Source organism: Scyliorhinus canicula, chromosome 3 (assembly GCF_902713615.1).
Source record: "Scyliorhinus canicula chromosome 3, sScyCan1.1, whole genome shotgun sequence".
NCBI lineage: Eukaryota > Metazoa > Chordata > Chondrichthyes > Carcharhiniformes > Scyliorhinidae > Scyliorhinus > Scyliorhinus canicula.
The window spans coordinates 132,836,151-132,862,133 of NC_052148.1; the positions used below are offsets into that span (position 1 = coordinate 132,836,151).

At 47.5% G+C, this 25,983-nt stretch overlaps 1 protein-coding gene across 9 annotated transcripts in view; it reads right to left on the bottom strand.

Annotated features, from left to right (window-relative positions):
- Positions 1-297: 297 nt before the first annotated feature.
- LOC119962964 (putative methyltransferase NSUN7) overlaps positions 298-25,983 on the bottom strand; it is a 225,941-nt gene continuing 200,255 nt past the window's right edge. For 8 of the 9 annotated variants that reach the window (XM_038791341.1, XM_038791340.1, XM_038791337.1 and 5 more), the window contains 2 exons: positions 4,447-5,041; positions 298-419 (listed from right to left, as the gene is read on the bottom strand). In XM_038791341.1, the coding sequence (XP_038647269.1) occupies positions 340-419; positions 4,447-5,041 (675 nt within the window). In that variant the 3' untranslated portion in view covers positions 298-339. The remainder of the gene's footprint in view (positions 420-4,446; positions 5,042-25,983) is intronic. The other variant, XM_038791343.1, reaches the window with a different exon arrangement.

Below are 25,983 nucleotides of genomic sequence, written 5' to 3' on the forward strand. Positions count from 1 at the left end.
ATGTTCTGTCCAACTGCCACTTCCCTCCCACTGGAGGTGAAAGCATGGAACTCAACTTTGTGTGAAGAATGTTCTGATACTGATCCCGGACTAGTGGTCAGTTTGAAGATCTTCTAGCTTTCAATTCTGCTGTTCTTATCTTAAAGATGCTCAACTCTTTACAACTCCAATGCATTCATTTACAGCCTTATTGAAAACTGGCAGATCTCTTCCCAATGTTCCACTAAAATCTATTTTCATTCTCTATTGACAAGTCTATATGCTTAGTGACTGGAAATATTTAATGCACACAGAAAATTCTGGCTTCAAATCTTTTAATGCACAGAGAAAATCCTGCCTTCAAGTCCTTTTTGATGCACATAGAGTACATTCTGGCTTCAAGTCTTGCCGCTTTGTGTTTCCAGGGACAGCTGTGATACCTACAAGTTATAAATTTCATTTATTCAATTCCAAATTGAAAAGCTTTGTCAAACAGTGACTTATGTGTGTATTGTGGTGCAGAATCCATTTGTGGCACATCATTTTACTGCAGGATTTTGTTAAAACGTTTGAAATAAAAACTACAATGGAATGGTACATTTGTTACAATTTAATTGTAATTGGAACATTGTACAAAGAATACATAAATAAGTGCAAATCTATTCAAACTACAAGACTAACAACAAATGTGCAGTGACACTAAACTATTGAAGAAATTATGGGCAGAATTCTATTCATTATGTGCTGCATAATGGCACAGTGCGTGGCTTTTACTTTTTTTTTTGCTTTGAAATGAATGACTTTATTCCTCAAATCACTAGCAACAGCACGCAGTCATCATTAGTACAACTTCTCAGGGATTTGAAAAAATAAAATTGAGATTGCACAGGCTCTGCCTTGGAGACACTGATATGACAGGATAAACCACCCTCTTTTGATAAATTCTTCATAGAGAAGAAACAATGGCCACAAAAGTACTTTTGTTTTCAGTGGGATGGGGGTCATATCTAAATTTGAATAACATAAGCATTAAAATTTTTCGAAGTGACACCGAAGCAAGGGCATGATTGTGTCAGAAGTAGGTGCAAATGTTAATTTATATATGCGCTCAGTGCTTTCAAAATGGAGCAGCACACAAACAAATGATTTCATACTGAACCAAAATTGACGAGTGCTGAAAATGAAACTATAGAAAAGAGATAGAATTCTGCCTTACACTTGTGGTAAAATAACTCTGTCATGGTACATACAAAGTGTACAGAAAACTTGACAAGTTTTAATAGATCAGGACATTTGAATATAAGATATTCAACCACTCAAACTGACTAAAATGTTCCCCAAGATTTCACCCCACTACAGTATTAACACAAGTTTAGATATAAAATATTCTCCTCCAGTGGTTCATATTTATATATTACTGAATGTAATTTGAAGATTAATATTTGTACTAATAGACCAATTTAATATTAATGACATTCTACATCATTTACATCAGCAAGTTCTAATTTAAAAGTAAATATAGCAAATTGGTCTTCTGCAATTTTTAAACACTTTTGTTATTATGGACAGTAATGGCAATGTATCTTTTTCCTATCTATTTTCTTGTACACAAAAGGTCCACAATGTACTTATTCTGGAAAGAAGTAACATTGCTTAAACTATTGATACCCCATTTTACTTATAGATTAATGTGATTGGTAGTTTTTCTGTTGAAAGTAAGATTTACCATTATTAAATCTTTTAACAACAGTCGTAAATGTATATGCAATAGTTGGTGTTCAACGCCAATAATTAGAAGCTATTTGCATATAATGGAGGGAATTTAAACAACAAGCCTGCAATATTCTTGATTAGCTATACTCCAAATACCATGGTAGATCAGCCAGCCCAAGAAACAAATTTGTACATGTTAGTTCTCTTCAACAAATTCAGGTCAGAACCACACACAATAAAGACCCAATTTCCTGGACACCCATTAAAGTTTTTTCCTCTTACAATCACATTATGGCTCAATCATTTATTCAGCACATAGTTTGCTGTCATAATTTCTTTCAAAAATGATAGAGTTGCTGGTTTTTAACCTTAGACTAGAAAGATCAAATACCACTGTAAATGATACTTCGTTCACTTTCGTTACTAGTAATAATAATCTGTATTAGTGTCACAAATAGGCTTACATCAATACTGCAATGAAGTTACTGTGAAAATGCCCTAGTCGCCACACTCCGGCGCCTGTTCGGGTACATGGAGGGAGAATTCATAATGTCCAAATACACCTAATAAGCACATCTTTCGGGACTTGTGGGAGGAACGGGAGCACCCGGAGAAAACCCACACAGACACGGGGAGAACGTGCAGACTCCACACAGACAGTGGCCCAAGCTGGGAATTGAACCTGGGTCCCTGGCGCTGTGAAGCAACAGTGCTAACCACTGTGCTACCGTGCTGCCACATAGTTTAACTTTATTTTTCCTCAAAGTAGACATTGGAGGTTTGAATAGAGGAACACACTAGTTATTGGTTGATAAAAGAAATTAAAATGTATTTCGGGGTGATTCATGCAGACATTGTAAACCGTAGGCCTATCAACCACAAAACAACAAATCCAGCAAACAGGCCCAACTAGTGAAGCCGAAAATGGAGATAGAAGAACAGTAAACAGTTTTAGTTTTACATGGTTATGGAGGATTAAGTGACTGCCCTCCTCACTCACTGCAAATGCATGTGGTTATCAAGACTCCTAAATAAGGCTAGATCCTTGATATACCAGACTGCCGTCATTATCTGACCATTATAAAATCATCCAGATCTGTTCCAGCTACAGCCATTTGCTACAGGATTTAAGCCATGCAAAAGGAAGATTTTTATTACAAGAATTAATGCACTTACAAGATAGGATGGTAAAGGATGTGTTCGGCAAACATGCTAGGTGGGGTGCTAAATATTAAATAAAATATGTGGTGGCTGAAGACAGCCATCAAATGGCTGTTGTGTGGAGAATACAAAAGGAAAAAGATATTGCTTGATCAAATGATAATACTTATGTTGAAAAGAATTCGATTTGATATTAATATAAGTATAAAAGGGCTTCTAATGTAAACAAACTGCATCTAAGATGTTCTCATGTACTATATTCTATATCATGGAAATGCATGTTTGCCAAGTAGGAGGAAACCCTCAAATCACCAGTGTCCTTTCAGACACTCCCCTTTTGTATAGCTGATATTGCAACAAAGTCTACTTTTCCCTCTTCCTTTGCTCCCTTCCTAGGCTTTAAAGTCAACAAGGGATTAGGATAGGAGGGACTGAAAGCAGCTGATCTGTTGACAATATGGTACTGCTACGGTGGAATTCAGACTTTACTACACCCAGTGTCGGTTGCAAAATAAAAGCCAAAGTTACTTAATATCAGAGATTAGATAGATATGCAGCAAAGACCTTACTTGGAAAGCCAAGAACATTCCATACCTTTTTATTTTCCTAAATCTATATGAAGCAATTATCTACAGGATATTATGGAATGATTTAATCTTTGAGGCTCCACTGTGCAGATTACTAGTATGTAAAAAAACAAGTTAAGGTAATTTAATAACTCCATGTTTGGTGTTGTGATTAAGATTTACTGAATACAGGCATATCCCACATACCCTCTCTTCCGATAAGAGTGGCTAATTCTGTGTCACGCTTTCAGAGGAGGGGTGTGGGAATGAATGCCTCTTCGAGATAGGTAGTTGCTAAACAAAGAGTTTTTCTTTTTTTTAAAAATACTTTTGTATATAGTACATAGCTCTTCAATTGGTTTTGAACTGGTTCTTTTCACCCTTCTTATTAAGGGTCCAAGATCATTGGGGTTGCATGCTCTCCCCGTGTTTGGTTCTTCAGTTGTTAAAATAATAAAGTGGCCTGGGATGATCTAGAAAGGAATGTAGTGTGGTTTTGACTTAAATTAGTTTGATAGATCAGAGTCAATATGATCTTTTGTACAGGCTGGCTATCCACCCATAGTATATAGAATCTAGCTTCATTTCAAGAAGGAAAGAATCTGGAAAGAGAAAACTGCTACCAAAAGTTCCTTTTCAAAAGGTTCTTGCCGGGATTTGATTTAACTATATTTTGGCTAGTGACAGCACCCATATTTTTGGCCTTCATTTTCTTGGCAATTGTTTGCTGTTACAATGCATGTCTAGTAAATGATTAAGTGTGTCTGCTTAAATGTTATGATTACTGACTGTATGTGTTATTTTTTTGATTATTTTATTGCTATCAGCTAACCCACTATGTTGCTTGTCCAGCAATGCGTTCACAGACATGTACTTCAAACATATATACTGAAATATTTTTTAAACAATTAGATAAAACATCAAAGCAGTACACATTAAAGACGCAATTCAAATTTCAAAGTATTTTCTACATTTCAGCTTTTACCTTAGAGCCAAGGGCGGGGTTGCTTGCGCAGAATAGACATACCTGTATCTCTCTGTTTTTTCACACCAAGTGAAGTCACAAATGCATTACGTGAATAGGGGAATGCAGGTTGACTAGTTAATCCATGGTATTGGAAGAGGTAAGGTTGGTTATAACCATGGTTTTGAACCCCACTAGAATTGAGGTATCGTATTGTAACTGGAGGAAGCAACATCTCTACTGGCTTTAAAACCAACTTCATCTCTTGTTTTGTTCCAGTTGAACTTCCTTTCCTACTAGCAATCTTTCCCACTGAAGAAACATTGCTAATATTTCTCTTTACTCTATTGGGTAAGGTAGGAATAGGCACTCGTTGAGGTAATTTGATACTTGACCCAGTTGTACTGGCATCACTTCGAGAAAATTGCTGGGAAGCTGTGGAGTTTCCATTAACTGTAACTGATTTCTGTTCATTTAAATATTCAGTGATCCGTGACTGGGCGCCACTGAAAGATCCCAATTTTGGGGTGAAGACTTTGCTTTTCTTTCGCTTTTCTTCCTTTTTTCGAATTCTAGGTGTCTCAACTCCTTCTAGTAGTCCTTTTGCTGCAGCTCGAGCCAAAACATCCTTTACAGATACTGCTCCTGATGGATCTCGCTTTAAATTAAGAAAATTACACAGGTCAGAATCCTACTCAAAAATTAGCTCCTGGCAATTTTCATAAACAAACACAATGGTCTGGATGCCCTTCCAAAAGCGCAGCAAGTAAGAACTTAGGATATCTAAATTATTTGGACAATTAATCACTGAGCTTTCTTTGTCATTGGGTCAAAACTCTTGAATTCCAACCTATCAACATAGTAGGAGCACGATCGGGATAACACTGCAGAGTGGTTTAAGGAGAAGGTCCTTAGAGGGTCTAGAAATGAATAATAAATTTGGCCTGCCATAGTAAATTTATCCCAAGTTTGTTTGAACAAACTCTCACTTGTTGGAGTCATACCTAGCACAAAAGAAGATTGTTGTGAATGTTGGAGACCAATCATCTCAGCTCCAGGACGTTGTTGTCGGAGGTCCTCCAGGTAATTTCCTAGGTTCAACCATCTTCAGCTGTTTCATTAATAACCTTCCCTCCATCATAAGATCAGAAGTGGAGATGTTCACTGGAGTGTTCAGTACCATTCATGACTCTTCAGATACTGAAGCAGTCAGTGTTCTTGGGCAACAAGATTGGGGCAATATTCAGGCCTGTGCTGATAAGTGGCAAGGAACATTCACACCACACAAGTGCCAGGCAAAACCCATCTCTCAGAAGAGAAAGCATTTATTCATTTTCCCTTGACATTCAACAGCATTACCATCGCTGAAACTTCCACTATCAATGTCCTACGGGTTAGTATTGACCAGAAACTTAACTGGACTAGCCATATAAATAGTGGCTACAAGAACAGAGCTGGAAATTTTGCTGTGAGTAACTCACCTACTGACACCCCAAACACTGTCCACGATCAACAAGCCAGGAGTGCAATGGAATACTCTCCACTTATTTGGATTATTGTGGCTCCAGCAACACACAAGAAGCTCGAGACCATCCAGGACAAAGCAGTCCACTTGATCGGCACTTCGTCCATCACATTACTGCCTCCACTACTGGCACACAGTAGCAACAGTGCATCTACTCACCAAGCCTCCTTCAACAGCATCTTCTAAATCACAACCTCTAGCACCTAGACAAATAGAAGACACACAGGAACACTGCCACCTGCAAGTCCCACACAACCCTGGCTTGGAATTAACTCTCTGTTCCTTCACTCCTGGTCAAAATCCTGGCTCTCTTCCTAATGCCACTTTTGGGTGTACCTAAAGTACATGGACTGCAGCTGTTCAAGCCAGTGCCTCACCATCAACTTTTGAGAACATACTTTTCCAAACTACCTGTTCCTCCAAATTTATTGAAAAGAAAAAAATATACATAACCAGAGCTACAAAACAATGTTATTGGTGTGTTCCCTGGAATTTTCTGTCTTCCCTTTCTCTAACCTTTAGGTTGGTGCTGTCTTTTCCTGCCTGTCTGACTATAGAGGCTAAGGGCAGAATGTTATGGGCCCATCGCACCAGATGTCCATTGACATTGACAAGGCTGTAAAATCCCACCCTACCTGTTAGTCAATTCTCACTATTAAAACTTTAAAGTAAGAGACCGATGAAAGGTGCCTCAGTTTAATTAGAACACCAACTGTTACCATGCAGACTCATAACTTTCTCCAAGGTACTATGATCATGAGAAAGAGGAGAAGTAGGCCATTCAGCCCATTGAGCTTGCTCTGCCTTTCAATAAGACTTTATCTGATCTGATTGTGGCATTAACACCAGTTTCCGTGCCTGCCTCCCGTAACCATCGACTCCCTTGTCGACCAAAAATCTAACACAGCATGGAATATATTCAGTGACCTAACCTTCTCTGCTCGCTGGGGAAGAGAATGCCAAAGACTAAAGACTCTTTGGGAGAAACCATTTCTTTTCATCTCCATCTTAAATGGGAGACTCCTTCGGTGGGATTCTCTGTTCCTGAGACTAATTGCTGATGCTGGGACAGGATTCGCGGACTTCCACAACAGCAAAGTTGGTGCCGGACCTGGACCAATTCAGTGACCGTTGAGGGGCTAGCACTGGCACCACGTGGAACACAATCGATTCCAATGACAAACGGTGCCGGAGTCGCTGGGTTCACGATTGACACTCAGGAGGCTGACAAGCTGCAGCTGCATATACACACTTCATTCCCCACACATACCATCCCAGCCAACAAGGTGGCAGTAAGGAGAGAGGCCCAGAATTAACAGATACCGAGCTCGAGACCCTACTGGACTCCGTGGCAGGTGACCCTGCGCCCCGGTCCGGGAAGTTGACTGCCAGCTGCTGCCGTGCCTGGGCGCAAGTGGCAAAGGCTGTCAGCGCCACCAGCAATTGCATCTAGACCGGCCAGTAATGCTAGAAGAAACTGCATAATCTCCTCGGGGAGGCCAGGGTGCTTAGGCAGCATCGTGCCCCTGGCATCAATCCCTGTCCCAAACACCCATAACCCCCCCCCCCCCCCCCCCAGGGCGCGGCTGAACTCCCAACTGGCAGCTATACAGGCCGCCGTGGCTAGGTCTGCTGGCCACGGAAACCACAAAGTTACCCACTTGCAGGGGTGCATGCATTGGCTAATACTATGCGTTTTCTGTCCCCCCCCCCGCCCCTCCCCGCAACCCAAAGGAGAAGGCCGTCCATAACTGCAGGGAGCGGGAGAAAGCTGAAGGTGGACCACCGGACCTACAGCGCCTCACCGTGGCAGAGCAGAGGGCCCTGGATATGGTCGGCGGGCCCGAGGAAACGGCAGTCGCATGTGTGAAGATCGGCCTTGGGTGAGGAAGTGAGACCTCGCTGAGTTGCGGTTCTGCATGACACGTGTGTCAACCATCCCCGCCCCTCCCACAACACCACCCCCACATCATCCTCACCCCCACACCACCCAGCTCATCATCTACTCATGCGTCTTGTCTCATGTCTTGCAGGAGTTGCTGGTAAAGGGGAGGGTCCTTCGAGTGTCCCCCGCCTCCAGCCACAACCAGAACCCCTCCGAGCAGAGATGATGGCACCAATACAAAGGGAACACACATGTGCGAGACCCAGGAAATCCTGGAGCTCAACTCCGAGGATGACAGAAATTCCCATCACAGCTGTCTCCAACACCTTCTACCATTCCAGAGACACTCACCTCAGTTGGGCACTTTCATGAAGAGGCTCCCGGGACATTCTCTGATGTTCACCACTCAGATGTTCCGGTACATCAGGTGGAGGTAGGAAGTCCCAAGAGGGCTGATGGTCGGAAGGCAGGCTGACCCCAGGAACTAGCTGCCTTCTAGATGAGTTTCGGGCTCCTGGAATGGACAGTCCCATTTATTGTGGAGATGCAGTCGCAGAGCCAGGGACTCCATGAGAGGTTGCTGGCGAGCATCCAACCGTGTGCAGGAGCAGGAGGCGGTGCCGGCAATGCATGCCAGCCAGCCAGGCCAATGTCTGTGGTGGAGGCCTTCAGGGGAAGGTTTTGGCTATCAATCAGCATGACCAAGGCCTGGGCAATCTGTGCAGGCGGTGGGCAAGGCCCAGGACAGGGCTGCCCTCCCTGGATATTGCAACAGCACACCTGAGCATGGCCCAGTTGCAGCAGACCATGCCTAGGAGTGTCGACAGCATTGCCCATGCACTGGCCGCGTGGCACAGATGCAGAGGGAGGTGGCCCAGTCCCAGAGGGAGATGGTGCAGTCACTGGCCGATGTGGCTCAGACCCAGAAGGTGGTGGCATCGTCGCAAGGTGATGTGGTACAGTCCAAGGTGGAGGTGCAGACCCTGGCTGAGACTAGAATGGGTCTCCAGGACTGGCAGTGGCATTTGGCAGGGGGGCTTCAGAGGATAGCTATGCACGCACCCTCATCCCATGGAGTAGCCCGGGGACCATCGGGCCGTGCTGGTGACTCCCGCAGGGGAGGTGCCAGAACCCCGCAGCACCTTGACCCCCCCATCCCTGGCGCATCTGGTGGGCAGCAGGCGGAACAGGGCAGCACCATGCCACCTGGGACACCCGAGCAGCAGCCGGACCCATCCAGACCCAGTCGTCCCAGAAGACGGCCTCCAATGGGGACACAGAACGCAAGGCGGGAATCACAGCAGGCCACCTCCACTCCTGATGTACCATCTGGGGACCCACCCACACTTAGCATTTGGGCCCGTAAGCCCAGAAAGTTAGACATTAGCTGATTTGCTAATGCCAATTTTTGCTCTTTTGCCGAAGACAAATTTCACTCCCAGATACACTGAGCTTAAAGTGAAATATATTGAGACAAGGAAGAAGATGATAAAATGCTTTGGCACCATGCACAGTGTGTCAGGACCTGGAAGACGATGCAAGAAATGATGGCATTCTGAGGCCAGATCAACAATACCATGTATCAGGTTGAGGTTGCAAGACACCAGGCCACAAAATACTGCAATTTAATTATCCAAATACACCACTTGGCCATGTGAAACTCTCCCACAACACAATGGCTGTTTCATTATGCATGCTCAGATTTCAGCAGGACAACTTAGAATGGAAAGCTTTACTCTATATCTCTCCCTAGAGTAGAACATAGAACATAGAACATAGAACGATACAGCGCAGTACAGGCCCTTTGGCCCTCGATGTTGCACCGACATGGAAAAAATCTAAAGGCCATCTAACCTACACTATGCCCTTATCATCCATATGCTTATCCAATAAATTTTTAATGCCCTCAATGTTGGCGTGTTCACTACTGTTGCAGGTAGGGCATTCCACGGCCTCACCACTCTTTGCGTAAAAAACCCACCTCTGACCTCTGTCCTATATCTATTACCCCTCAATTTAAGGCTATGTCCCCTCGTGCTAGCCACCTCCATCCGCAGGAGAAGGCTCTCGCTGTCCACCCTATCTAACCCTCTGATCATTTTGTATGCCTCTATTAAGTCACCTCTTAACCTTCTTCTCTCTAACGAAAACAACCTCAAGTCCATCAGCCTTTCCTCATAAGATTTTCCCTCCATACCAGGCAACATCCTGGTAAATCTCCTCTGCACCCATTCCAAAGCTTCCACGTCCTTCCTATAATGAGGCGACCAGAACTGTACGCAATACTCCAAATGCGGCCGTACTAGAGTTTTGTACAACTGCAACATGACCTCATGGCTCCGGAACTCAATGCCTCTACCAATAAAGGCCAACACACCATAGGCCTTCTTCACAACCCTATCAACCTGGGTGGCAACTTTCAGGGATCTATGTACATGGACACCGAGATCCCTCTGCTCATCCACACTACCAAGAATTTTACCATTAGCCAAATATTCCGCATTTCTGTTATTCTTTCCAAAGTGAATCACCTCACACTTCTCCACATTAAACTCCATTTGCCACCTCTCAGCCCAGCTCTGCAGCTTATCTATGTCCCTCTGTAACCTGCAACATCCTTCCGCACTGTCTACAACTCCACCGACTTTAGTGTCGTCTGCAAATTTACTCACCCATCCTTCTGCGCCCTCCTCTAGGTCATTTATAAAAATGACAAACAGCAACGGCCCCAGAACAGATCCTTGTGGTACGCCACTCGTAACTGAACTCCATTCTGAACATTTGCCATCAACTACCACTCTCTGTCTTCTTTCAACTAGCCAATTTCTGATCCACATCTCTAAATCACCCTCAATCCCCAGCCTCCGTATTTTCTGCAATAGACGACCGTGGGGAACCTTATCAAACGCTTTACTGAAATCCATATACACCACATCAACTGCTCTACCCTCGTCTACCTGTTCAGTCACCTTCTCAAAGAACTCGATAAGGTTTGTGAGGCATGACCTACCCTTCACAAAACCATGCTGACTGTCCCTAATCATATTATTCCTATCTAGATGATTATAAATCGTATCTTTTATAATCCTCTCCAAGACTTTACCCACCACAGACGTTAGGCTCACCGGCCTATAGTTACCGGGGTTATCTCTACTCCCCTTCATGAACAAAGGGACCACATTTGCTATCCTCCAGTCCTCTGGCACTATTCCTGTAGCCAATGATGACCTAAAAATCAAAGCCAAAGGCTCAGCAATCTCTTCCCTGGCTTCCCAGAGAATCCTAGGATAAATCCCATCCGGCCCTGGGGACTTATCTATTTTCACCTTGTCCAGAATTGCCAACACTTCTTCCCTACGCACCTCAATGCCATCTATTCTAATAGCCTGGGTCTCAGCATTCTCCTCCACAATATTATCTTTTTCTTGAGTGAATACTGACGAAAAGTATTCATTTAGTATCTCGCTTATCTCCTCAGCCTCCACACACAACTTCCCACCACTGTCCTAGACTGGCCCTACTCTTACCCTAGTCATTCTTTTATTCCTGACATACCTATAGAAAGCTTGTGGGTTTTCCTTGATCCTACCTGCCAAAGACTTCTCATGTCCCCTCCTTGCTCGTCTCAGCTCTCTCTTTAGATCCTTCCTCGCTTCCTTGTAAATATCAAGCGCCCCAACTGAAACTTCACGCCTCATCTTCACATAGGCCTCCTTCTTCCTCTTAACAAGAGATTCCACTTCTTTGGTAAACCACGGTTCCCTCGCTCGACCCCTTCCTCCCTGCCTGACTGGTACGTACTTATCAAGAACATGCAATAGCTGTTCCTTGAACAAGCTCCACATATCCAGTGTGCCCAACCCTTGCAGCCTACTTCTCCAACCAACACATCCTAAGTCATGTCTAATGGGATCATAATTGCCCTTCCCCCAGCTATAACTCTTGCCCTGCGGGGTATACTTATCCCTTTCCATCACTAACGTAAAGGTCACCGAATTGTGGTCACTGTTTCCAAAGTGCTCACCTACCTCCAGATCTAACACCTGGCCTGGTTCATTACCCAAAACCAAATCCAATGTGGCCTCGCCTCTTGTTGGCCTGTCAACATATTGTGTCAGGAAACCCTCCTGCACACATTGTACAAAGAATGACCCATCTAATGTACTCGAACTATATCTTTTCCAGTTAATATTTGGAAAGTTAAAGTCTCCCATAACAACTACCCTGTTACTTTCGCTCTTTTCCAGAATCATCTTCGCCATCCTTTCCTCTACATCCCTAGAACTATTAGGTGGCCTATAGAAAACTCCCAACAGGGTGACCTCTCCTTTCCTGTTTCTAACCTCAGCCCATACTACCTCAGAAGAAGAGTCCCCATCTAGCATCCTTTCCGCCACCGTAATACTGTCCTTGACTAGCAGCGCCACACCTCCCCCTCTTTTGCCCCCTTCTCTGAGCTTACTAAAACACCTAAACCCCGGAACCTGCAACAACCATTCCTGTCCCTGCTCTATCCATGTCTCTGAAATGGCCACAACATCGAAGTCCCAGGTACCAACCCATGCTGCCAGTTCCCCTACCTTATTTTGTATACTCCTGGCATTGAAGTAGACACACTTCAAACCACCTACCTGAACACTGGCACCCTCCTGCGAAGTCAAATCTGTGCTCCTGACCTCTATACTCTCAATTTCCCGTACCCCAAAACTACAATCCAGGTTCCCATGCCCCTGCTGAATTAGTTTAAACCCCCCCAAAGAGCACTAACAAATCTCCCCCCCAGGATATTGGTGCCCCTCAGGTTCAGATGTAGACCATCCTGTCTATAGAGGTCCCACCTTCCCCAGAAAGAGCCCCAGTTATCCAGAAATCTGAATCCCTCCCGCCTGCAACACAACACATTGAACTACTGAAACACAACTATGGTCACTTATTGATACACAAGACAGACATATGGTTTTGTTGCAGCAGTCAAATAACAATGGACAACAATAGGAAATCAGACAGAAGTGAAGACGGCCCAGACATGCATCAGGAATCTGCTTGATTTATACATAACTTATTAGCCAATATTACAATGCTAACCAACAGTGGACTACAATTAGAATAATTGAGGAAACATTCACCCCATTGTTGCAATTTGTCTGCAAGGGTGCTTGCTACGGATTGCAGCATTATGGACCGGGCACCCAGTTATCCATAGGAAGTTGAGGCACTTCTCAATCATTGACAGAAAAAGATTTCCATAAGCCTGTTAATCTCCAACAACCTCTTCGCTCAACCTAATTCACTTGAAAGCTGGAAATCTAGAATCACCGAAAAATATGGTGCAGAAAAGGCCCTTCAGCCCATCGAGTACCCACCGCCGCGTGAAAAGCACCTGATCTGCCACTTCTAATCCCATTTGCCAGCACTTGGCCTATTGCCCCGAATGTTAAAATATACCAGGTGCTCATCGAGTGTTTTTTAAAGGATGTGAGGCAACTCACCTTTACTACCCTCCCAGGCAGAGCATTCCAGACCATCACCAGCCTCTGGTAAAACAGTTTCTCTCTGAACCTCCCACCTCTCACCTTGAACTTCTGTCCCCTTCAACTAAAGAGAACAGCTGTTCCCTATCCACCCTATCCATCGTGTACCTCTTGATCAGGTCGCCCCTCAGTCTTCTCTGCTCCAGCAAAAACAACTCAAGCCTATCCAACCTCTCTTCATAACTAAAATGTTCCATCCCAGGCAACATCCTGGTGAAAAGCCTCTGCACCCACTCCAGTGCAATCACGTCCTTCCTATAATGTGGCGAGCAGAACTGCACATACTCCAGCTGAGGCCTCACCAATGTTCTACATAATGTCAACATGACTTCCTTGCTTTTGTAATCTATGCCATGATTGATAAAGGCAAGTGTACCATATGCTTTTTCTCCAGTCCTCTGGCACCTCTCCCGTGGCCAGGGAAGAATTACAAATTTGGATCAGAGCCCCTGCAATCTCCGCCGTCGCTTCTCACAGCAACATGGGACGCAATTCATCTGAACCTGGAGATTTCTCCACTTTCAAGCCTGCCAACACCTCCAATACCTGTTGAAATGTATTGACTGAGATGTTGAGCTGGAGTTTCATTCTGGGTGCTGGACCCTGTCATTGGGAGTACATTAGGATCTTGATGCCACACTGCATTGGTTTTCGATCCACGTCGCAATTTTGAAGAAATGGCAACTATTGGCCAGATGCTGAGATTTCCATTCAATTAGGGATCGAGGAGGCGTGTGAGTTGTACTGAGCAGGCCAAACTTATAGAAAAGTGTTATCTATTATTGTAGTGATTGCTTATTGCAGAGTGGAGAGAGGACAGCAGTGCACCACCAGGTCAGGCACACAAACAAGGGAAGCCCTGTGTTTCCCAGATACCTGCCTTGAGGTTCTTTTGGAGGTGGTGGTTGCAAAGAGATGTGTCCTGCTTCTTCACAGTGGCAGGGGAAGGTCAGCTAGCCAGATGGCTGAAGACAGTATACTCTGAGTAGCTGCGATGTGTAGAGAACATGAGTTCTGTGCTACAAGCTTTTCAATGATCTTCTTAAGTCTGACAAGGTGAGTGCAATGTGACACCCAGATGAGAAGCCTCCAGTCTAACATACTGAGAAGCTAAGCAGCTTGAGGGCACAAAAATCTAAAGATGTGTGCCCAAGAGCAAAGTTCATAACTCTAGCGCTATTGTGGAGGAGGGAATGCTGGAATCGATTGCTTCACTGGAAGTGCTAGGGGAGGGTAACATTGTCTTTATCACCTCACGCGAGCGTGCACAACATCAGAGAGAGGGCTTGCTCAAGTTGTCGATCGCCCCAGCTTGTTATTCTTACTTCCAGAGGAGACTGCCCCTGAAATGGCGATCGTCGCTTTGCATCAGGGAGTGGTCGAGGAATGATCTGATTCATTCCTGGGCAGTGAAATGATCTCAAAATCTCCAGGTGAAGATGGTGAAGGGGAAGTCTTCCAGGTCGACACAATGCCAACATATCAACAGTAATGTCATGCTTCAGATCTGCAGAAGTATCTCCTAATAGACCAGAATTTTCATGACCACATTTTTATGTCCCACACTGGACCAGTTGTGGAGGGATTGCCAATGGCTGCAAGAGTAATGTCACTAGCATCACCATAGAGGATGAGACACTAGAGCAGGGGTGGGCAAACTTTTCCGTGCAAGGGCCACATTCAGAAATTCACAATTCACAAAGGGCCGCATAGTATATTAAGTAAAATAATTACTTCACCCGGTTATGATTCTGGGCGCCTCATATAGAACATAGAACAGTATAGCACAGAACAGGCCCTTCGGCCCTCGACGTTGTGCCGAGCAATGATCACCCTACTCAAGTCAACGTATCCACCCTATACCAGTAAGTAACCCAACAGCCCCCCCCCCATTAACCTTAAAAAAAAATTTTAAAAATTAAAAAAAAAATTTAAAAAAATTTTTTTTTTTTTTTTTAATGACTTGGTGGGCCGCAGAAATACCTTTGGCGGGCCGCATGCGGCCCGCGGGCCGTAGTTTGCCCACCCCTGCACTAGAGCCTTTGCCATTACATCATACAAGCATGCTGTTCACCAACGCAGAAATATACTCAGCTCAGTGGAACCTCAAGCCATCATGGAACAGGTGCCACTGGGTGAATCACACTTCATAAGTGAACAGGAGGAGATGAGTTAAACAGAGGTAGCTGTGGACCGCCACCCTCAGAGAATGAAGGGAAAACACAGCCAGCCTCAACTGGAACAGTAGTGTGAGATGTGTGCCTACATGTCAGTGTTCCCTGAAGCAATGCGGAGTCATGGACTGAGAATGGAGTTGTTTATTCATTATATGTTCTTTGCGATATCTCAGACATTTGAGGGCATAAGCTCTTCCTTTGATAGAATGGATAACCTCATGGGGTGGCCATATATGGCATAATGTGCAGACATACACAGAATCATAGAATCATAGAATTTACAGTGCAGAAGGAGGCCATTCAGCCCATCGAGTCTGCACCGGCTCTTGGAAAGAGCACCCTGCCCAAGGTCAACAACTCCACCCTATCCCCATAACCCAGTAACCCCACCCAACACTAAGGGCAATTTTGGACACTAAGGGCAATTTATCATGGCCAATCCACCTAACCTGCACATCTTTGGACTGTGGGAGGAAACCGGAGCACCCGGAGGAAACCCACGCACACACGGGGAGGATGTGCAGACTCCGCACAAACAGTGACCCAAGCCGGAATCGAACCTGGGACCCTGGAGCTGTGAAGCGATTGTGCTATCCACAATGCTACCGTGCTGCCCCCAGAATGTATGCTACTTTCTGTAACATTGACCAGTCCTTGGCACTAATAACACAAAGATACATGGAGTGGATACTCATGCAGGTGGTTCCCAGCTGAGGCCGTCACAGATGACAATGTGGGGGCGACCTCTCACAGGGCACCATCATCTTCATTCACTTCCTTACTCCCTCTGAATGAGGAACCATCTATGCAACAAGTCCCTGTGTGCAACAGCCTCTGGAGGTGCTGCTCCGGCAAGGATGACAGCCACGTGCATCTCAGCACCTCATCTGTAGCCACACGGGCAACGCTTTATAGAGCAGACTTAAGTGTGGGACACCAGATTATCCATTGCACTTGTAGTTCACTGGGTAATATGTTTTGTGGTAGTGCTATGTGAACCGGTATAATGGACATGTTGCTTGACATGGTGTTTCCATTCTTTAATGGAAATGAGGCAAAAGAGAGAAGTCAGGAAGCAATGCGAAGGTCTATGTTCGGGGACCGTATAGCTGGTGAATACTTGTATTCCATCCAAGATGGGTATTCAAAGTTCCGTGTATTTCAGGTATGTTCTCTCATTCCGAAGATGAGGGCTCACCGCCAACAGTCCTAGAGGATGAATAGAGCTTGGGTGAAATGTACCTCCATTGGAGTAGCCCTCATGTCCCTACCATCCTGATGATGCCTCAATTTCTTAGGTGGCCAGGGGTCTTCCTGTAATTTTCCACTGCATCTTCTTCCTCATCCAGTGAGGAAGTGTCATTTCAGCGCTTCTTCCCCTTCAAGATTCACACCTACTCTAGACAGCCATGTTATGGAGAGCACAGCAGACCATCACAGTGCATAAAACATTTGAGGAGCCGTACTGGAGGGCACCACTGGACTGGACAAGGAATCGGAACAAAATCTTCTCAAATCTGATGTCCTGTTCGACGACGGTTCTTGCGGCCAGATGGTATTGCTTACACTGTAGTGCCTGTTCCTCCATTGCAGGGTTATGTAAAGATGTCAGAAGTCACTTAAAGGGATATCCCTTATCCGCTAGTAGCTATCCACAGATGCTTGCTGATACCATGAAAAGCTGTTGCACTTGCGACTGGTGGTGGATGAAGGCATCATGGCAACATCTACACATCTACATGAAGCACTTGTTGTGGTTGCAGACAGCTGAAGATTTATGGATGAATCTCCCTAACTGCTCACTCGGTGTCTTGCTGGCCACATGGGTGCAATCAATGATACCCAACACTTAAGGGAATCCCGGGATGGAGGTAAATCACTTTGCAGTTTGTGTTTGCTTATTTGTTTGGAATGTACTCCCCTGCCCTTTTGAAGAGGGTATCTTTGACCTGCTTTGTGTAATAATATACTGCCACCTGAGAAATGCTGCCAAGGTCCACTGCCGATCCTTTTTTAAAATAAATTTAGAGTATCCAATTATTCTTTTCCAATTAAAGGGCAATTTAACGTGGCCAATTAACCTACCCTGCACATCTTTGGGTTGTGGGGGTGAAACCCACGCAAACACGGGGAGAATGTGCAAGCTCTACGCAGACAGTGACCCAGAGCCGGGATCAAACTGGGACCTCGGCGCCGTGAGGCAGCAGTGCTAACCACTACGCCACCATGCTGCCTGCCGATCCTTGGTATGATCCGAAGGTGAAGAAGGTCAATGATCTACTGATAGGGTTGCCCATGGGTTTTGGGAGCCCTGGGGTGATCGTAAACGAGGAAAGATGTCAGAAATCATTTGTCTGGATGAGCATAGCTTCCTCTTGCACTGATTATCTAGGAAGCTTATACTTCGATAGTACACTCTATGCTGAGGGTATCACCTTCATTGCACTCCTCCCCCTCGTTCCACACTTCTATGGTTCTCTACTGCTGCAGATGCTGCTTTTCATCACTATTCGTCCTCATCTTGGGAGTAGCTTATTCCATCCTTGTTCACTATCAGCTCAACTGAGAAGTTCCTGGACCCTGCTCTTACACTTCTCTGATCCCTGCAGATTCATAACTTCCCACAAGTGCCCCAGTATTTGCAGGCCAATTGCTTGATGCTCAGGGAGCTCTGCTCATGTGATGGCAACTATCTGCCAGAGGGCCTCTCTGACCCTCATCCTATTCTGCTATCTTATGCTTATCTCCCTCCACCACAACTGGCATCCGGCTATATTGCCGCTCCTCCACATGGCCATACCTGAGAGGCCTTTGTGATTCCTGTGCCTCCTATCAAAAATCACAAAGTGGCCTCCAAAGAGCTAATAATTAGCACATTTACTTGAACAATTTGTCATCTATCATAGTTAATAATAATCTTTATTGTCACAAGTAGACTTACATTAACACTGCAAAGTTACTGTGAAAAGCCCCTAGTCGCCACATTCCGACACCTGTTCGGGTACAAAGAGGGAGAATTCAGAATGTCCAATTCCCCTAACAGCACGTCTTTCAGGACTTGTGGGAGGAAACCGGAGCACCCGGAGAAAACCCATGCAGACACCGCGTGAAAGTGCAGAGTCCGCACAGACAGTGACCCAAGCCACGAATCAAACCTGGGATCCTGGTGCTGTGAAGCAACAGTGCTAACCACTGTGCTGTTGTGCCGCCCTAGTTGCATAGGTTGTTAGGTCCCACTTCAGTTCCCAAATCATTATGTATTGGTATCCTGTTTTGAAGCCATCAGCACGCTTGGCAGTGGAAAATTGCTGGCCCACACAAGTGGACAAGGTAGTCAAGAAAGCATAGTGAATGCTTGCCTTCATTGGACAGGGCATAGAGATTAAAAACTGGCAAATCATGTTACATTTGTATTGGACCTTGGTAAGGCCACACTTGGAATATTGCACACAATTCTGGTTGCCACACTACCAGAAGGATGTGGCGGCTTTGGAAAGGGTGCATTTACCAGGAAGCAGGGGTTGAGGGGGCGACCTGATAAGAGATCTAAAAGATTATGAGGGGCATGGATAGAGTGGATGGCAGGCACTCTTTCCCAGAGTTGAGGGGTCAGTCACTAGGGGGCATAGTTTAAAGGTCCATGGGGCAAGATTTAGAGGAGATGTGCAAGGCAGGTTTTTTTACACAGAGGGTGGTGAGTGCCTGGAACACGTCGCCAGGGAAGGTTGTGGAAGCAGATACATTCATGGTATTCAAAAGGCATCTTAACAAATACATGGATAAGATGGGTATCGAGGGATATGATACTCGGAAGTGCTGAGGGTTTAGGCTAAGGGTTGGTATCATGACCGGTACAGGCTTGGAGGGCCGAAGGGCCTGTTCCTGTGCTGTATTGTTCTTTTCCCTCATTACCACCCCCATCGCATATTTGAAATTTAGCCCTTTAACTGTGTTTCTCCCTCTACTTACCCTGCTAGATCTGCTGAGTATTTCCAATACCTCACAAACAGAATTTTAGTAACCTTTTTAAAAAAAAAATAATTTTTATTCACATTTTTCAACAACAAATACAAAAAAGAAGAAAATAGCAAACACACCGTCGCAAAAACAAACCCCTTCTTGCCTCCTGCACTCCCGGCTCCGATGCTACCCCAAAGATCGCGAGCCCCCAGCCCGGCCCCACCCTGGACCCGACCACCTTGGACAAAGTCCCCGCCACCCCCTTCCAAAACCCCAAAACGCAGGACATGCCCAGAACATATGGGTGTGGTTCGTCGGGCCTCCCGAACACCTCCCACACCTGTCCTCTCCCCCAAAGAACAGGCTCATCCTGGCCCCAGTCATGTGCGCCCTGTGCAGCACCTTCGGCTGAATTAAGCTGCGCCGTGCGCAAGAAGAGGACGAGTTCACCCTCTCCAGGGCATCCACCCATGTCCCATTGTCGATCTCTTCCCCTAGCTCCTCCTCCCACTTCGCTTTCGGCTCCTCCACCGAGGCCTCCTCCTCTTCCTGCATCATTTGATAAATTGCCGAGATCCTACCCTCACCGACCCACGTCCCCGAGAGCACCCTATCCTGTACCCCCCTTCTCAGCATTTCCCACAGGTAGCTCCACTCCACCCTGTCAAAAGCTTTCTCCGCATCCATCGATGCTACTCTTTCCACCTCCCCAGCCGCCGATGCCATCATCATAACATTGAGAAGCCATCGTACATTGACATTCAGCAGCCTCCCCTTCACAAACCCCATTTGGTCCTCATGGATAACCATCGGGATCACATCTTCCACCCTCCTGGACAGTACCTTAGCCAACAACTTTGCATCCACGTTGAGGAGCGAAATCAGCCTGTAAGACCGACACTGAAGAGGGTTTTTATCCCGCTTCAGGATCAGTGAGATTATTGCTCTAGACATCGTCGGGGGCAGAGCCCCCCCTTCCCTCGCCTCATTCAGGGTCCTCACTAACAACGGGCCCAGCAGGTCTGAAAACTTCTTATAAAACTCCACTGGAAACCCGTCATGTCCCGGTGCTTTCCCTGTCTGCATGCTCCCCAGCGCCTCCATCAGCTCCTCCAACTCGATTGGGGCCCCCAGACCCTCCACCCGCTCATCCTCTACTCTTGGGAACTCCAGCTTATCCAGAAAGCGGTCCATCCCGCCCACCTCCCTCGGGGGCACCACCCAGTACAGCCCCTCGTAAAAGGATCTGAACACCCCATTAATATCCCTGCCACTCCGCACCAAGTTCCCTCCTGCATCTGTGACTCCCCCATCTCTCTCGCTGCCTCCCGCTTCCGGAGCTGGTGGGCCAGCATCCGACTTGCCTTCTCCCCGTACTCATATACGGCCCCCTGCGCCCTCCTCCATTGCACCTCCGTCTTCCGGGTGGTCAGTATATCAAACTCCGCTTGGAGACTGCGACGCTTCCTCAAAAGCCCCTCCTCCGGGACATCCGCATACCTCCTGTCCACCCTTACCATTTCTTCCACCAGCCTCTCCCTCTGCGCCCGAATGGATAGCAGCTCCCCTCTAACCACTGCCTTCAACGCTTCCCAAACCACCCCAACTTGCACCTCCCCGTTATCATTGGCTTCCAAATACCCATCTATACCCCTACGGACCCGGCCACATACTTCCTACTCTGCCAGAAGACCCACATCTAACCTCCACAGAGGGCGCTGATCCTTCCCCTCCCCCAGCTCCAGGTCCACCGAATGCAGAGCATGGTCAGATATGGCTATCGCCGAATACTCCGCCCCCACCACTCTCGGGATTAGCGCCCTGCTGAGAACAAAAAAGTCAATCCGGGAATAAGCCTTGTGGACATGGGAGAAAAAGGAGAACTCTCTACCTCCCGGCTTCAAAAACCTCCAAGTGTCTACCCCTCCCATCTGATCCATGAACCCCCTCAGCACCGAGGCTGCCGCCGGCCTCTTATCCGTCCTAAACTTCGAACGCTCCAGAGCCGGATCCAACACAGTATTAAAGTCCCCTCCCAAGATCAAACCCCCCGTCTCCAGGTCCGGGATCTGGCCCAGCATGCGCCGCATGAAGCACGCATCGTCCCAGTAGGGGGCGTACACATTGACCAGAACCACCCGCTCCCCCTGAAGCCTGCCACTCACCATTACGTATCTACCTGCACTGTCCGCCACCACACTCGACACAACAAACGACAAGCTCTTGCCAACTAAGATCGCCACCCCTCGATTCTTCGCATCAATCCCCGAGTGAAACACCTGCCCCACCCAGACTCTTCTCAGCCTCATCTGATCCGCCACCTTAAGGTGCGTCTCCTGGAGCATTGCTACGTCCGCTCCCAGCCCCTTCAGGTGCGCCAAGACCCGGGACCGCTTCACCGGTCCATTCAGCCTCCTCACATTCCATGTGACCAGCCGAATCTGGGGGGTCTTCCCCCTCCCTCTGCGCCGGTCAGCCATAGCTCTCCCTCGGCTCATCACGTGCCTGGAGAACCCCCCAGGCCCGTTCCCCAAGGTGGCAGACCCCCCCCCCCCCCCCCCCAACCTCCCCCCCAACCTCCCCCTTCACCAGCCGTTCCCCTTCGGCCCCTGCAGCAGCAACCCGGTACCGCCCCCCCCCCACATCCCCCCCCCCCTCTCCCCCCCAAGCTAGGGCCCCCCTAGCTGCGTAACCCCTACCATTGTACTTCCGTAAGTCAGTCGACTCCTGCTGACCCCGGCTGCTCCCGCCATCCCGACAGCCCCCCCCCCCCCCCAATGCAACACAACCACCAACCCCCCTCCCAGTGCCGTCTCCGCCCACTGCTCCTCCAGCGCGGGAAGAAAGCCCGCGCTTCCATCCCAAATCCCACCCCCCTGACCCAACACGCGGGAAAAACACGGGCACATGACCCAGCGGGACCATGAACAGCTCCCCAACCCTCCACCAGAGAAAAAATGAAAAAGCACCCAAATAAATAAATAACAGACCCAAAAAGCGAAAAAGCAGAGCAACGAAAAGGCAACATCAAACACAGCCAATAAAAACGAAAGGATACCAAGGAGGACAGAGCCTCCGGACTATGTACATCATTCCCCAGCCCCCCAGTCCTCAGTTCGAGTCCAACTTCTCTGCCTGGACAAAGGCCCAGGCCTCCTCCGGAGAATCAAAGTAGAGCTGGTCCTCCTTGTAAGTGACCCAGAGGCGAGCCGGCTGTAGCAGGCCAAACTTCACCCCTTTCCTATGAAGCACTCCCTTCGCCTGATCGAAACCAGCCCTTCTCTTCGCCACCTCCACGCTCCGGTCCTGATAGATCCTGATCTCTGCATTCTCCCACTTACTACTCCTCTCCTTCTTCGCCCATCTCAGCACGCGCTCACGGTCAACGAAGCGGTGAAAGCGGACCAGCACCGCCCTAGGCGGCTCGTTCGGCCTGGGCTTCCTCAACAGCACTCGATGGGCCCCTTCCAGCTCCAAGAGTCCTTGGAACGACCCCACGCCCATTAATGAGTTCAACATCACAGTCACGTAGGCCCCCAAATCCGAACCTTCCAGCCCCTCCGGGAGGCCCAGAATCCGCAGGTTCTTCCGACGGGAGCGGTTCTCCATCTCCTCCATCCTTGCCAGCCATTTCTTGTGAAGCGCCTTGTGCGACTCCACCTTCACTGCCAGGCCCAGGAGTCCGTCCTCGCTCTCCAAGGCCTTTTGCTGTAGCTCTCGGATCGCCACACCCTGAGCCGTCTGAGTCGCCATGAGCTTGTCCAGCGAGGCCTTAAACTGTTCCAGGATCTCAGCCTTCGGCTCTCTGAAGCAGCGATGGAGCAGCTCCTTTTTTTGACCGCTCAGCTCCTTGTCCAGTCCATCCACCGGCAGATAAGCACAGTGGATGTGTTCTAACCCGGGGAAAAGTCCAACCAGCACCACTGCGGGCCCTTAAAAGAGCCCAAAAGACCAAAAATAGCGGGAGCTACCGAGCGTGCGGCTTAGCTCCGCATCACCACAACCGGAAGTACGAATTTTAGTAACCTTAAACAATTTTCAAACTTACTTTTAAAATTAAGCATTTAAGAAACCTATCTACCCCCACATTTTTCTGAAATAACCATTAAACACTGAAATCTCAAAAATATGGGGAAATTTTATACTAAAATGTAAACGTTCAAACAAAAAAAAAAAGAAAATAATTCCAGCCTAACCAGCCTGGTGGAAAGTGATATAATTCGATCCACAGCCTCTTTTGCATTCCAGCAAAGCTAAGTAAAACTGACAGTCAATCTGATGGTGTTAGTTTCCCACCATGAAGCTTAGGTTAAATGGATCCCCTAAGGTTTTTAAATTTTAAGCCTGTAACTGGGGAGATTCTCCTGCTTCAGTTTCAAATGGGCACTGAAGGATAAAAGCACATTATGGTGCTTTGTGTTCATTTAAATAGGACTACATGTAACCTCAGGCTTTAATAAAGTTTATTCATTCTTGTGAGTAAGCTACAATGGCACCACGTTGGCTTGAAAGCACAAGTGCCTTAAGTGTTTTGCCCCAGATAATTGCAAAAAAACAGTGACTGCAAGGCAGGGCTTGCACTTGGAATATAGCAATTGTTTTGAGTGGACACTATTAGGGTTTTTGATCGCAAACTTTAGATATTCCGGCAATACTGAACCCACTGGCATTTTAGAGCATGCTCCTGCTGGCTAACTATTTAGATAATATATCAGGCAGACAGTCTCTGCTTCATCAGGAATAGTGTCAAACGACTTCCAGTGGCAGCCATGGTGTGAGTGGTCGAACATTTGGTGGCTCCCACTCGTGGTAGAATTTTTTGACCTTTTCCTTGGTTAACGGGTGGATTGTGTGACTGAAAAAGGTGCAGGAGGGGTGGCGGGAGAGAGCGCCCCACCAGTGCATGGATTTGTGGACCAGAAGTGGTCGAAAAAGAACAGGCGGCGAAGGCTGGTGTGGTGCCTGCGACACAGGTGAAGATGGCGGAGGGGCATCTTGATTAATAAGGGGATCAGGGGTTACGGGGAGAAGGCAGGAGAATGGGGATGAGAAAATATCAGCCATGATTGAATTACGGAGCAGACGCGATGGGCCGAGTGGCCTAATTCTGCTCCAATGTCTTATGGCAGTGTCCTACCTCACCCACTCAGTGGTCGACGAAGCAGCTGGTGGGCTCCCTGAATGAGACGTTTACCGAGCAGAGGAAGGAGAACTTGGAGTACCTGGCCAGGGTGATGGACCCGATAAAGGCAGGGCTCGACCGCATGGAGACGAGGTTAAAGGCCCAGAGCCAGGCGTTCCAGAATGTAGAGGAGGCGGTGGGGGAGCACGAGGAGCAGCTTGCCTCGATGGTAGTCGCGATGGGGGTGATGCGGGACCATCAGAGACGGCTGTAGGAGGAAGTGGAGGACCTGGAGAATCGGACTCGTAGGCAGAACTTGAGGATCGTGGGCCTGCTGGAGGGCAGTGAGGGAGAAGACGCCTGCACCTATGTGACCTTTGGAAGTGGAATGGGCGCACGGAGCGCTAATGAGGAAGCCACAGGGGAACGAGTCGCCGAGGGCGATGGTGGTGCGCCTGCACTGATATTTGGATAAAGAACAGATTTTGAGGTGGGCCAGGCAGACAAGGCGCTACACCTAGGAGGGCAGTGAGCTATGAATGTACCAGGACTTGGGTGCAGAGCTGGCCAAGATGAGAGCGAGCTTTAATAAGGTGAAGGCAGCTCTCTTTAAGAAGGGGGTCAAATTTGAAATGTACCCGATGTGCCTGTGGATGACCTATAAAGGCCGGAACTCTATTGGCCGGAGGAGGCGATGGATTTTGTCAGAGACAATGAACTGAGAGGAGAAGGAGGACATTGAACTTTGGAGGACATGTTCCCGATCTGTTTCTTTGGGGTTTGTTTGGGTTACTTTTGCACTGTGTTTGGGCCATTGTTTTGTTTTGGTTTTGTCTTTTCTTGTAGGGGGTTGGTGGGTTGCTCTTTTATTTGTGTTTGGTGGGGTGGTTAAGGTTGCACTGGGGGATTGTTAGAGCGGGGGGGGGGGGGGGGGCGGAATCAATGGGGGGTAGGATGCTAGGTGCCGGGGGCAGGCGCTAACAGTCTAGCAGGGTGGCTAGTTCACTGAAGCACAGTGGGGGGGGGGGGGGGGGGGGGGGGGGGGGGGGTGAGCAGGTGGTTAGTGTGGTGATGGGGGTCACTGTTGATATTTTCTGGTTCGGAGGGGAGGCGGGGAACTGCTGACAGTGGAATGGTTTCTAGAAGGTGGCATGAGGAGGGGCGATGGCGGTGGGCGCCCAAGAGCAGACCTGAGGAGGTGCGGGGTGGAGGTAGGGGTGGCGATTTTGATTAATAAGTGGGTGGTGTTTGAAGTGGGGAGTATAGTGGCTGACTCTGGGGGAAGATATGTGATGGTGAGTGGGAAATTGGGGGGGATGCCAGTGGTGCTGGTATATTTATGCTCCGAACTGGGTTGATGTTTATGAGGAAGGTTTTGGGGAAGATCTCCGATCTGGACT